This window comes from Emys orbicularis, chromosome 9 (assembly GCF_028017835.1).
Source record: "Emys orbicularis isolate rEmyOrb1 chromosome 9, rEmyOrb1.hap1, whole genome shotgun sequence".
NCBI classification, from domain to species: domain Eukaryota; kingdom Metazoa; phylum Chordata; order Testudines; family Emydidae; genus Emys; species Emys orbicularis.
The window spans coordinates 20671586-20685785 of record NC_088691.1 but is presented as its reverse complement, the minus strand read 5'-3'; the positions used below and the strand labels follow the sequence as shown (position 1 = coordinate 20685785).

At 41.5% G+C, this 14200-nt stretch overlaps 1 protein-coding gene across 1 annotated transcript in view; it reads right to left on the bottom strand.

Moving 5' to 3' along the window:
* The window catches only part of ABCB7 (ATP binding cassette subfamily B member 7), a 70439-nt gene that overhangs the window by 32662 nt on the left and 23577 nt on the right, over nucleotides 1-14200 (bottom strand). Inside the window, exons 3-4 of the mRNA XM_065410434.1 lie at nucleotides 11569-11655; nucleotides 6166-6285 (exon numbers count right to left, since the gene is read on the bottom strand). Of these exons, the coding sequence (XP_065266506.1) occupies nucleotides 6166-6285; nucleotides 11569-11655 (207 nt within the window). The remainder of the gene's footprint in view (nucleotides 1-6165; nucleotides 6286-11568; nucleotides 11656-14200) is intronic.

Sequence of the window (14200 nt, the reverse complement as noted above, 5' to 3'; positions counted from 1 at the left end):
GCGAGGAAATGTGTAGGAATTAATGCCGACTACATAAAACCTTGAGCAAGTTATCCAGTATATCTAAAATGTATTTATATTTTATTTATTAGGGAACTCTCCCCTCCCCGTTGCACCCAAAGACTCTGAGTTTAGATGTTTTAAAGATTCAGAATTTGAAACATATCAAAGGTCTACATAACAATACTTCTGAAAAAAGGCCTTATTAGCCTCAGAGCAGATCTTTGCCTGTCAGCCCCTTTTAGTCCTCCAATCATGAAGAACTGCACAAATAATTATTTTTATAGCAGCATTTAATATATATAAATGTGAAGAGGAAAAAGAACCAAAAACAAGATAATTTTTCCAGTGACAAGCAACCCAGTCCTGAAATAGGGACAGAGATAGGCTGTAACTGTAGGCTCTTCAGTAGCCACAATGCAACCTTGCCTACTTAGTTTTGTGGTTGAGTTGCACTGAACTTGAACATTTCAAAAGGAACACAATTGGGAAAACCCACAAACCTCCCTGCCTTCCCACTCCAAACAACTGGCCTTTAAAAATACCCATTCTAAGGATACAAGTTCTCTGGAAGTGTGGTGGGGCGGCTGCCACACCCCCACGCTAGAGGGGGCTGCAGCAGGCCAGTGGGCCTGCGCAGACGAACAGCCAATAGGAAGAGGGCTTATTGGAAGCCAATCAGGGCCCAGATTGGAGACAGCCAATCAGGACCAGGCTCAGCCCTATAAGACGGCTGCTCAGGGAGAGAGCAGTCAGTCTGTCCCAGACCTTCATGGGGGAAGGTCTGTCTCCAGAGCAGGAGACCAGCACCTCGGACAGAGCAGTGCTGGGCAGGCTCGGGGGGAGCACAGTAGGCCTCCGGCCCAAAACCTGTCAGACTGCGGGCCCTGAGAGAAAGGGCCTAGAGGGTGCGAGGGGCCAGAGGGGAAGTGGCCCAGGGACAGTTGCACAAGGGGAGAGAAGGAGGGCAGGGAGGCTTGCCACTAGAGCAGTGGTTCCTAAACTGGGGTTCGTGAACCCCTGGGGGTTCATGAAATGTTACAGGGGGTTCTCAGGAAAAAATTCCCTAATGGCGAACAGAGCTCTCCCTAGGAGCCCCAGGCAGCATGGGGCCAGCAGCACGGAGCCTTGGGGACTTCCAAGAGCTAAGCAGATCAAAGCAAGCATATCTATCACACTGAGGAGATTGAAACGTTAAGACTCCTTATACAAAATAGAAAGGGAGGCGGATATTTTTTGCTGTTTTTAAAATTAAATAGGCAGCTAGTGCTGTTTTTAAATTACACCTCTACCCCAATATAACACTGTCCTCGGGAGCCAAAAAATCTTACCACGTTATAGGTGAAACCACGTTATATCGAACTTGCTTTGATCCGCCGGAGTGCGCAGCTCCCCCCACCCACCCCCGGAGCGCTGCTTTACCGCGTTATATTGGGTAGAGGTGTATTATGAAGAACAAGTTTAAGCTTGGTTGTAACGTTCATTGTTTGCCTGGACTGCTCAAGATCTGAATGCTTGTGTAGGAGGAACTCTTTGAGTTGGCTTCTTAAATACCTTCCTGCTGTTTCACGTCTGATACTCCTTGATGAAACATAGGAGCCAGAGGTGCCAGTACGGGGGCGGGGCGATGAGGGTCATGTGCCGCCCCTGCATCGGCGTGCCCCCCTGTGGATCCCTCCTTTTTTTTTTTTTTTTTTTTTACTGGCAGCCCCCACGGCCCCCCCCTTTTCCGGCGGTCCCCCCCATGCCCCGGGGCTTCACCTCTGGGCCCTGCACCCCTTTTTTCTACTGGCACCTCTGATAGGAGCCTTGAGATCTTGGAAGAGCGTTGACGTTTACATAATGTAATAAAAATACTGTAATGATCAATAATAATTAATAAATAGTGTGTAATAAGCATGACACAAAAACAGATTGTGTATTTCCAAGATCACTGCTTTTATAATTGATGCTGAGGTGAGGGAGAAAATCCCTGGAAATATTCATTTTTAGGAGGGGGTTCATGAGCCTTGACATTTTAGTGAAAGGGGTTCGCGGGTTATTAAAGTTTGGGAACCGCTGCACTAGAGGATCCCTGGGTCAGGGCCCAGAGTAGTGGGCGGGCCTGGCCCCCACGCCCCTTCCCCCTTGTACTGCACCTGGCCATGCAGTAGGGTGGCTGAGACAAACTTTAACCGGCCCTTGAGACAAGGGGCTAGATTTTGGAGGTAGTGGTTGGCCACTGAGGCCAGTGCAAGGACTGCTGAACAACCCCCCCCAGAAGGGGGTGAGGATGGACTAGGGGGCACTGCCGGAGGAAAGTGTCCTGAAGAGGACGCCGCCGAGCAGGGAGCAACGCGGGCGCAGACCACAACTGAGGAGTAGAGGACGGACGGGACACCACCAGCAGAGGGTGCTCCCCATGGACTGAGCTAATTCCCGGAACCAGTGGGAGGCGCCACAGTGGTGAGTCCCAATCCTGTCACAGGAAGCAAACACGTTTACAGTGGACAAAGTGAACCAGGTCTGCACTTAACTTAATGGGACTCAGATACATCAGAGTTCTTACGCTAATAGAGTTTTATAACAATATGCACTATAATCTGTTTAATCAGAGATTAACAAATATAAGTAAGTGATCAGATGAATGAACAGGACCAAGGGCTCCAAGCCAATCTAATGCAGAGGTTGCACAATGTGTTCCCCCCCCCCACCCCATACAAGGTTCAGGGAGGTTACAGATTAATTAAATGAAAATTGGTTTATTTTCTGGAGGGATTTAACCGTGCTGGGGGAAAAAGGCAGAAGCTAAGAAAGCCAGTACTACCTGAGACGTCACAGTGAGACTATGCAGGAGCTAGTTTTGGTAGAGACAGAATATGGCAACTAGGATGAGTATTAAGAACGGGAAAGAAATTGTCCATGGAGTTTTTAAGCTGGTCCACCCACAATAAATATTCTGTTCTCATAAAACAGCATGAACTGGGAACCAGTGAAACTAGATAATTAGCTCCACCGGTGACCAAAAAGCATTGCAAGAGTCTGCATGAAGTAAGAAAAAAACCAATCTCAACTGGTGACTCCACACTAAAAAACCTGCTATGAGACTTCTGTGACTGAGAATGAGAACCGGATAGTATTTTGCCTCCTTGGTGCCACAATGAAAGAATAGCTTGGGAAGCATTTGTTAATTTGAGATTGTTCTTTCTACTCAGAAGCCACTCATTCTGGGAAAAGGTGGTTGCTTGTCACTGCCACTGGCAATTTAATAGGATCTCCTAGTTGAGCTGAGGCAAATACTGGGCACTTTTGTAAACTGTGCATATTGCTGTTTATGCACTTGTGTTAGGGGCATATGTGGACTTAACAAGAAGGGTGAATAATACTCAACTACTGGTGGCAGAGCACCCTGGGCATCAATTCATCTCACTGCATCCAAGAAACTACCTGGAACACCTCAAGTTGAAAAGCCCATTCTAGAAGCAGTATACCATGCTGCCATATAGGGGATCAGACTTAGGAGTGTCACACTGTTCTAGGCAATGTGCAGGAGGTCAGACTAGATGATCATGATGATCCTGTCTAGGCTTAAAGTCTGAGATGTACTGCCCTTGGGGCTGGGAATACTTCAGATTACCTTCAAGCATCCCACCTCTGGCTCAAATTTGAAGCACTATTATTAACAGGTTTTAAAAGGAGTCACAGCCAGCATTCCTCAGACATAGGAAGAGCCGTTATCTCAGATGTGTAGGGGGGATTCAGAATAAGCCCCTAAACAAAAACAAAGAACATGTATGCCAGGTAAGTACCACTATGTGGCCTACTCTCTTGTTCCACCTGCAGCATATCATGCCATCTGCTACTAGTATCTGTATTTTGAGCGGGTTGTGAACACAATTTACCAAAGTTCAAAGTACAGTTTCAAATACTGTTGCATGTTATGCACTGGCATCAAAAAAAAGGGGTGGAGGGGTCTCAATTATACATGTATGCCACCCTCAACACTGTCAGCTGTGTTATCAGTAACTTCCTGTGCAACAACTGGAAAACAGAAGATCTATTGTAGAAAACATCATGCTGCCATTTGAGAGAAAGAGAGTGATCGAGATCACTGGTAAGACAAAGAGCTGCAGGTCAAGATATTGCCTCTCCACTCCAGTTCAATTAAACAAACATATTTCTCTTCCAAGTACTCTCCTTTTATCACCTCTATGCCTCAAGTTTGTTTCTTCCACCCTCCTTTCATGTTGCTGAATGCTGATAAGACAATACTTAGTTTAGCCAGTTTTAGCACTGAAGCTCATTTCTCAGTAAGAGCTTGTCTCGATGGGGAAATTGATTGGAATAACTCCCCGCATGGATACTCTTATTCTGGAACGGCTGTTGCAGAATAGCTTATTCCGGTCAATTTTCCTTGTAGACTTGCCCTGAAATAGACACTTTCTGCACAGCAAAACCTTTTCTTTCTTTACTTCCATTTGCTAGAATTTAGCTTATCCCAGCTGCAACCTAATTTTAGCCTTATGTATGGTAAATAATTGCCTACAGACAGTAGGTAGCTAGTTAGAGCCACTAGTTTCACTGAAAAGATTAGAATTTGCTTCCCAACACTTAGCAGTCACAGGAGATTTGTGTTTTTCTATGGCAAGAGAATCTATATATGGAGAGAATTAGCATGTGTTCCTCTGCCTTATTCCTACAAAACTACTGCCAACTTAGGACTGTACCCTCCAACAATCTGGTGGATATTTGTGAGGATGCTTCAAAGCCTCAAAAAGCCTAGAAGTGGGTAAAAACAAATTTACTGTGTTCTAGCACACAAATAATTCTCTCAAAAACAGAAGTAAAATAAAGGTGAAATCACTACCGTTGCCTTGTAATAGACCTGAATGTTTTTTCTTTTACTTTTAAACTAATTTTTCTGAGGGATAGTACTATGATCAGCAAGAATACAGCAATACACATAGTCTAATACAAAGAGAAGCAAATTCAACAGTATTGACCTTCTGGGTGCTACAGCAGTTTTATGCCCCAGAGAGCTCTCCTAATCCACTGACACCCAAAGCAAGACAACAGGGAAGAACTGGGTCTGCAAGCATCCTTCCTACCAGTTTAGGAGGAGCTGCCTCAGGACACCAGGATGCCACCACTTCTCTCTATTGCCTGGCTGAGCTAAGCCAACAACTTTCTAGTGGCAGTGAATAAAAAGTCCCACCTGCCAAATACTGCACCATGCAATCATTGCCTGAAGCTCTCCTTTTGTAACTTTCAGCCACATGACTGAAGTATTGTGATCCTCCTACCATCTGCATTTCCATGTCATTTGCCCAGGGCCAAAATTGCAAGGATTAAGGGGAAATTCCAATTTCCATATTCCAGTGGTTCCCAAACTTGTTCCGCCGCTTGTGCAGGGAAAGCCCCTGGTGGGCCGGGTCGGTTTGTGTACCTGCCGCATCCAACAGCTCCCATTGGCCCGGAGCAGCGAATCGCGGCCACTGGGAGCCGCGATCATCCGAACCTGCGGACGTGGCAGGTACACAAACCAGCCCAGCCTGCCAGGGGCTTTCCCTGCACAAGCGGCGGAACAAGTTTGGGAATCACTTGCATACTCAATTGCCATATTCGATTCTACATTTTGTGACCATCAAGTGCTATGCCAGCTCCCTACCCCTCAAAAGCTTCTATTCTCCCAACGCCACCAATCTGTTTCAACCCACCAATCACATATCACACCTTGGTTCTCTTCCTTGCTGCCTCAACTTCCCTGCCTTTCTCTTCATCCTCTGTCTCCCCACACTCTTTCACCCCTTTCACTATGTGCGATTCCTTTCTCATCTCCCCTTCCCGCACTTACAAATGCTCTATCATAATTTAACTGATTAAGTGGTGAGAAAATTGTGAAATCAACTAACCCGATCAATCCAAATCATGTGTTTGATCTCAACTAATTCCTCCCAACCTCACGCCCAGGCCAGCCCCTGCACCCAGAGTTTTTTTATCTATACATTATAAGCACCTCAACAAACAGAAACAGTACACCTGTGCTGTATGCTATGTACACCTTTGTGTTGTATGACAAATACTAAATTGCAGGTCTACTTGCAAAAGTAACACCAACATTAATGCTTCCTGACTGCAATGAGCTACAGCAAAGCCATCACAATTCAGCGAAGTAACATTTCTTACCTTTGCACCTGCCAAAAATCCTAGAGAGATGACAACTCTGGCTCGTAGGTCTGGTCTGTCTTTGGGCCATACATAAGATAACATTGCCCTGATAATCTTCCCAGCATCTATCTCTTTCAGCTATTGAGAAAAACACATACAATCATATTAGAAGAGATACAGAAATACATTTCAAAATGCACTATTTAATAAACATCAGAATGAAAGAAGCAAAATATAAACCCAGAACAGAAGTTACATTCACTAACCAAGGCGAGTTTTATTCAAAATACCTGAAAAAACTATTCAGGAGTTTCAAGACATTAGGAAATTAAGTATTCTTCTTTTAAAAGTTGTCCTGAAGGTAATAAAATCTACAAAACTATAAAAACAAGATGAGGAAAGAATTACAATCTACAGGTTCACAAGCCAGTTATTTCACCTAAAATGGTTTACTGTTTAACACCCGAATTTTAACCCCAAAAAGTATTCTCTTCCAGTCATGAATCCTCCACTTGTAGAGTATGCATTTAAATACCAGTGCTAAAAAACAGCATTATTAAAGGCATGACAGAATTGTGTCTTAACCTAAAAATATTGTATATATGCTACAGGAGGAAAATGATTTCTATACTCAAATATTTGAGACTTAGAAACTGTAGAATGACATAAAAATGTAATGCCATTTAGGAAAACATTTGGACTTTTCCAGAGGAAACAAGAGTTGTTGCCTCAGCAAATGACTGGGTAGAAGTATGTCACAGGAGTTAAAATGCATCTTATTGGTTTGCCATTGTTTTTGTAGCTCTCCTTTTCAGAAGCTTCTGTACTCTAACATAAGGGGCTATTCAATGAAATTGAAAGGTGGGAAATTCACAACTGACAAAAGGAAACACTTTTTCACTCATTGTCTGAATAGACCATGGAACTCAGTGCCACATGTGTTGTTGAGACCAAGACTTTTGCAAGATTCAAAGATGGACTGGACTCCGATATAGGTAACAAGAATAATCAGAGTTACAGTTAATGCTAAAATTAAAACTTTGGACGGGATCTAAACTCTCATTTCAGCGTTTAAAACAATCTATTAGGGTTTAGGACGAAACCTACATGAGGGGAAGACTATACCACATGTTTACTGGGGAGAGGGGGAATGTATTTTAACTGCCTCTGAAGTATCAGGTACTGGCCACTGTCAGAGAATAATGGGTTAGGCAAACAATGTTTCTGACAGAATAAGGCAATTCATATGTTCCTATTTTTGTGAATATTGTCTTATGTAATTGTTATATAATAATTGTGATAAATTTAAGTGAATGCAATACTTGTACTTAGTGACAGAAATGTCCAGTGTGTAACTGTATATTCCCTATCATTTTATTTGTATTAATAGTTTTAATTTTATTTGATAATGGAAAAAAAACTACAAAAACGTTAACTTAAAATGTCCGCAGGTGTGACAGCACGTGAAGTATTAAGTATTTCCCATAGTCTAGGGGCTAATTTATATAGCACCAGAAACTTATAAGGGGCTGGTGCTGAACTGTGCTGAATTCGCACATGCGCCAAAGAGCTTAAAGTGTAACTACACGAACAGGTACAATACAGAGAAGAGTGACAGTTAAACATCGCTCCAACGCTTCATGGAACAAGTGGATTTTTCAAGACTTTTGAATGAAGTGTGGGGGCTTGGCACATATTTCCTGGGAGGCGGTTCCAAGTACCCGGGACAGCATGAAAGAGAAAACAAAATCAGGAGTACGGTGAGACAAAAGGGATCAAGGCAAGAGAGAGGTCTGCATGGACTATAGGAAACATGAGAATTAAGAGTTAAGAGCTAAGTGCATCATTAGATATATAAAAATAAATGCAAGTTTCAAAGATTCAGTTTCTGAGCGTACAGGAACTCAAATGCATCTGAAATTAAGTATTTTTGCTAGAGGTTCAAATTTTTTAAACATTCATATTTTAAACTAAAATAATGCTAAGCAAATGTAATTTAGTTGCATTACCATAAACTGAAATGTTTCAAGTACTTAATCATTTAACAAGCTTCATGTCACTTATCCCTCTGTACAGAATAGTGACAAGGACTCTTGCTCTACCTACCTAAAAAAGTGTTTATTTTCTTTTAGGATATTCTACAGTGTACATTGGGATTCTTTCAATTGGTACACATTGAAGTTATGGCTAAGAGCAAAAACAAACAAAAACAAACCCCAAAACTGTTCTAGTTGGGTTAATTGTGTGTAAAATGTCACTTCATTTAACAGAATGGTCTCTGAAGTTGGGTAATCATGCATTATGAGGTCATTTAGCTGTACATGACTACAGTTTAGTTTAAACAGTACTGTAAAGCTTTTGCTGATCTTTTATTTTATATCCTCCCACTCTGAAGCCTCTTTTTAAACCAAGGACAAATCCAGCATTCAGATGAGAGAACAAATCTTTCTGAAAATAGCCAAGATGTTTTTATAGTGAGATAGTTTAGTGGATAAAGCAGAGAGCTTTTTTCTTGCATTCCAAAGAAGTCTACCTGCTATACAAAATCATATAAAAATGTGTGCCTCACTTCAGACTCTAATGTAACATACAGTACTACACTGACAACCAACAACTCCTCCTCCTTCAGCACTGGACACCAGGGGTAATCTTGAAAAACAGAAAGGTTATCTAAAGCTGAAGGGAAGCCAGCCTAGCAAGTAAACTAAATTACCCTTCACCTCTGTATGGGTTAATCTTTCCATTTCAGGCTACGTTTGTTGGAAAAAGTTTATTTGCCCTTTTCTGGATGAATTTTTACTAAACAGATGGTCCATGAAAATAGATGGATTTTACAATATAATTCTATATTTCCCACACTGGAGCATACTTTATGCAACCCCCACCCCCTTTCCATCAATTTCAGGAGAAAGACATAAGTTAGATTTAAAATTCACTGTGAAAGCCAAGTTTGAATCAGAGGGAAAAGGTAGGGGTTTTTTTTGTTAAGAGAAAAGACTGCTGAAGCAACCTGGAGAAACCAATATCAAACTTAAGCCTATAATTTAACAGAAAAATCCAGCTCTCTTTATGTTTCGAGTCTCATCTTCAATGGCAATCAGAATAGAAAAGTTAATAAGATACATTGGCAACTGCTGACATTACATACAGTACCTGAGCAATATAAGTACCCTCCATACAGCCTTTAACAAGTGGATATATTGACAATTCATAAATCAGTAGAGGATGTAAAATAACATTTCTGCTTACCCTAGCTACACAGAAGAGAGGAGATATTTGCAGCAGCATATGCATAAATCCTCCCTTTGTAGCGAAGGATATGCATAAATAGCCTTGTATTTCAAACTGAAAAGATTTTTTTTTTAGCACCATTAATGGGTTGGAAGGAACAAACTGGTGCCATGTTAATATGAAACCTACTAGAGCAACTGGAGTGGTTCTAATTATATGTTGCTATTGGCTAGTCAGACTTTTTACAGGAAAGATATTAGAGAGAAAAAATGAAAAGGAAATATAAAGGCTGCAAACAAGGAATTCAGCTTGGTTCCTTGAGGGCTTTGAATGGTTACAAAACCAAAACAGTCTATTCAGAATAGAGTGAGAAGGCAGCAAGTGATTTGCAGTGGCCTTGCAAAGGATCAAGAAAAAAAAAAAATCAAAGGATGCACCAAATATGCATTACATCAAAGTTCAACATAAAATGAACATAGATATAATTATAGATGTATAGAAACATGAATCTGACCGCAGAAGATATACAAGTCACAAGGTTAGGAATATTTTTTAAAAATTAAGTCTGTTAAAGGTGACCAGTAAAGGAAAAAAGGGATTGTGTATATCATTGACACCAAAGGGCTTTCTTTGAGTATTTTTGCCCATGCCATCCTTTTGGAAGGAGAACTTACTATTGTCTCCAAGGGTCTTCCAGTCTCTGCTGTGTCTCTGTGATAGTGTAGAATTCAATCACTAGGCCATTAAGCCAGTGTTAATAGTATAACATGTTTTGGTACATAATCTCATAGGATGACCAGCAAAGGGAAAACATATACACCAGACATGTCAACATGCTTATTGTTATAGGAAGGGGCTGATAGTGCCACCTCTTAAGGTTGCCTGATACTTCCCATTATAAGACCCTGTTTTCAGTTCCTTACAACTTTGCTGAATTTTAATCATTTGGGCTGAAATTATACATACTGGTGTCTGCCTCTGGCTAAATTTTGTGGGAAATTTCAGTCAAAGCTCTTCAGCAGTTTCTAAGCATGAAGCTAGGGAAAAATATATTGTTTTGTCCACGTTAAATTCTGGTAACCTATTTTTTTTGAACAACTCTAGTATCCCCATGCTTTGGAATTGGGACTTGTGGCCGGAATGCCTTTGTGCTGTGCCTTTTGCTTGTCCCTGGGAAAATCTGCCCAAATTTGGTGAAGCCATAAACCTCTAAAAATCAAATAAAATAAAATCAGAGTTTGCACATGCTCTGTATAGAGACTTCTTAGATTTTAACTGTTACAATTTCTTAAGAGTCCATCCTGGTTAAGTATGCTTGAGCCTCTCACAACCTTTAGTGCTGATCAGACTGGGCACGAGCCAAGCCCTCACAGTAAGTGAGGCTGCTCTAGCCCAGGGCTAAAGGGGTGAAGACAGACTTTCCCTATAATGGCTGCTCCAGGATGGGATGGGGCTGTGCTCTGGAACTAAGAGCAGGGACCTGTCTCTCCTGTCAATGACTACTCTTATCCCCTCTGCACACTGGCAGCATAGAGGAAGAAGCAATCTGACTCAAAAAGCAAACTGAAATAAACAGAAATTATACACAAAGAATCAATGTTAAATGAATATTCAAGTTGCAATGGGAAAAATTAGAAAGTGTCAGAATTAAGGTTGCCTGTGAAACATTTAATTAAAGGGATAATGACTTTATAAACTAACAAGTTTTTTTGATTTTTTATTGCTGCAGTGAGTGAAGGTAGAGTGAGTGATGCACTGACTTGTACCCACAAGCATATTCCTTCTACACCAAATGTCAAGTCCTAGAAATGCCACTGACAAGCAGGAATAAGAGAACATATTAAAGTATAATGGAACGTATCTGTCATGAAAAGTCTAAAATACCTGAGGGTAATTTCAAGTCAACATCTGTGACACTTTGGTGACTATTTATTTATAGAAAGCCAGAGAATTTGTGGGAAAATAAGCAGATAAAATCATTACCAGTGCTGGGTAATTTAAAATATACTAATCCAAGGTTTACAACTAACAGTATTTATTAGACAACAGTCTAAAAATTAAACTAATTAGCCATCTGTGGGAAACATTTGCTGTTTTCAATTGTTAAATGTTTGAAAAGGCTGAACATACATTTGATTTATACAGCATCCTGAACCGAGTTTGAGTAATATTGTTTAATCGAGCTTTTACCCCTTGCTTTGGATCTGTGTGGAGTCCTCCACCTGCATGACCATGCCAACATGTTCTCTTATCTATCAGTGGCCCCCACTGGAGATTCTGTGTAAAAAAATAAATATCAATTATACAGCGACTACAAGAATCACGGACTTCAAAAATGATGAACAAAACATAAATTCTGAATTACAGTGACAATCAGAATAGAGCTGAAGATCTAGTAGCACAGGCCCATCATCCAGAGGAATGGAGATTATGCCTCAAGAACAGTACCTTGCTCCTGAAGCTGGCATGCAAAGGCAATAGACTTTTAACAGTTACGTGTCAAAATACCTTAGAGCAGAAACTGTCTCTAAGAGTTACAGAAAGCTCTCTAAACCCTTTAAGTACATATCTACTCTGAAAAATGACTATGTAAAAATGGCACCTTCTTCAATAGACCTGCTTCCTGTGCACATGGAGCATACTACCTGCTGATCTTAGAGACAAAGGTATGTTTTTAATACTTTTCATTCCTGTGGACCTTGCCAAGATCTTGTATACACATAAAGCTTGCCAGGTTTAACTAAGGTCTACTTTAAACTTTTTTTTTTTTTTAATTAAACCCATGCAAAAACCTATGTGGACATATTTATAAGCCAGGTGTAGACTGAAATATCAATTTAGTTCAGTAAGCAACTGATTCAAGATAAGGTAAATTAATAAAAGGCAGGTGTAAACCAAACTAAGTAGACCCTTTAACTCAGTGGTGGGCAACCTGCGGCCTGCATGCGGCCCATCAGTGTAATCTGTTGGCGGGCTGCGAGAGAGTTTGTTTACACTGACCATCCGCAGGCACAGCCGCCCACAGCTCCCAGTGGCCGCGGTTCGCCGTTCACGCCCTGCCCAGCTGGAGCAGCTGTGGTCCAGGCAGCGGTCCCCGCCCCGCTGGAGGAGCCACGGTTTGTGGCCCCCAGCGGCTGGAGCTGCTGGCCCCAGCCCCACCGCCCCTCCCTCCATACCTCCTCCAACAGCAGCCCCCGGCACACCCAGCGCTGCCCTCCCCTCCCCCCCCATTTAAACAGGTATTTTTAGTATGTCATGGACAGGTCACAGGCCGTGAATTTTTGTTTACTGCCCATTACCTGTCCGTGACTTTTACTAAAAATACCCATGATTAAATTGTAGCCTTAATCATAAACAGGTTATAAGTCTCAATGGTCATTGTTTAATTACATCATAAATTAAATACATGAATTGCAATTTACTTGTATCCGATTAAGTCATCCAAATGTCATCTGATTTATTTTTTTAAGCTATACATACCTTCCCTTTATGGGTAAGAAAATGCATTTTTACAAAGCCGCTTTTCAAGCCCAACTGCACTTTCAATAAAGTGCTTAAAACCACTGCATTAGACTGGAATTCTGTGATCAATTTGGCAAGTATCATAATAATGACACTTAGAGCTTCACAAGTGCTTCCAAGTACTGTGCAAAGCATTAACCCACAACACCTCTTCGAGGTAGGCAAATATTACTATCCCCACTTTGCAGATAGGAAAACTGAGTAGAGAGATTAAATGACCTGCGCAAGGGCATGAAGAGAGAGAGAGAGAGAGAGAGAGAGAGAGAGAGAGTCAGTGACAGAGATGGAACTGGGGATCAGTAACTCCTGAATTCTACTCTACTAGACCTTTCTTATTAAAAAACTCTACAGTAAAACACAGTTAATTAGATTGCAAAATCAAGCACTTGAAAGTGACTACAGGCCAAATTTAAAGTTGTCCATGAAATCTTAATTCTGTCCCTTTGTGTGTCCAATCTCTGCACTGAATGAGCAGGGTTCCTGTGGAAAAAACAGTATATGATCATGTCATTAAAAACTATATTGTAATCCATATGTACAAAGGGGCATAATTAAGATTGCATGGGTAACTCCAAGTGGTATTTCCTAACCTATGAGTGCTTGAATTTGCAACCCAAATAATGGTCTTTTAACGCATTTCCTAGATGTTTAAAAAAATATAAAAACAATGTTACATACCACTGTAATAATCTCCCCATCATGCATCAGCAAGAATCCTGAGCCTGCAGCAGGGCAGCACAGACTTCTACCACGGTGGTTCTCAAACTTTTGTACTGGTGACCCCTTTAACATAGCAAGCCTCTGAGTGCGACCCCGCTTATAAATCAAAAACACTTTTTTATATGTTTAACACCATTATAAATGCTGGAGGCAAAGTGGTGTTTGGGGTGGAGGCTGACAGCTCACGACCCCCCAGGTCGTGACCCCCTGAGGGGTCCTGACCCCCAGTTTGAGAACCCCTGTTCTACCACTTCAGTTACATGGCCCATATGTTGCTCCCAAAAAGGGGGATAGGAAGCAGGGGCCACGTGCCAGGTCTGAGGAGTGCAGGTTGAGGCAGTCCGGCCTGGTCCAGTTCCTTGCTGCTCCCAGACATTGCCAATATAGTGTGTTGTGTGCTGCAGTGGTAGTGTGAACCTGTTTTGTTTTTTTTAAATCGTGTTCAGTTATTTTAGCATACTAGAAAAATTTTCCTGATGAATACAAGTGAGAAACGGGAAATGATGATTTAACAATTTATAATTCAGCTAAACTGAATGGAATTTAATAGGACAAACAAGTCACTTTGCTAACCGAGTGA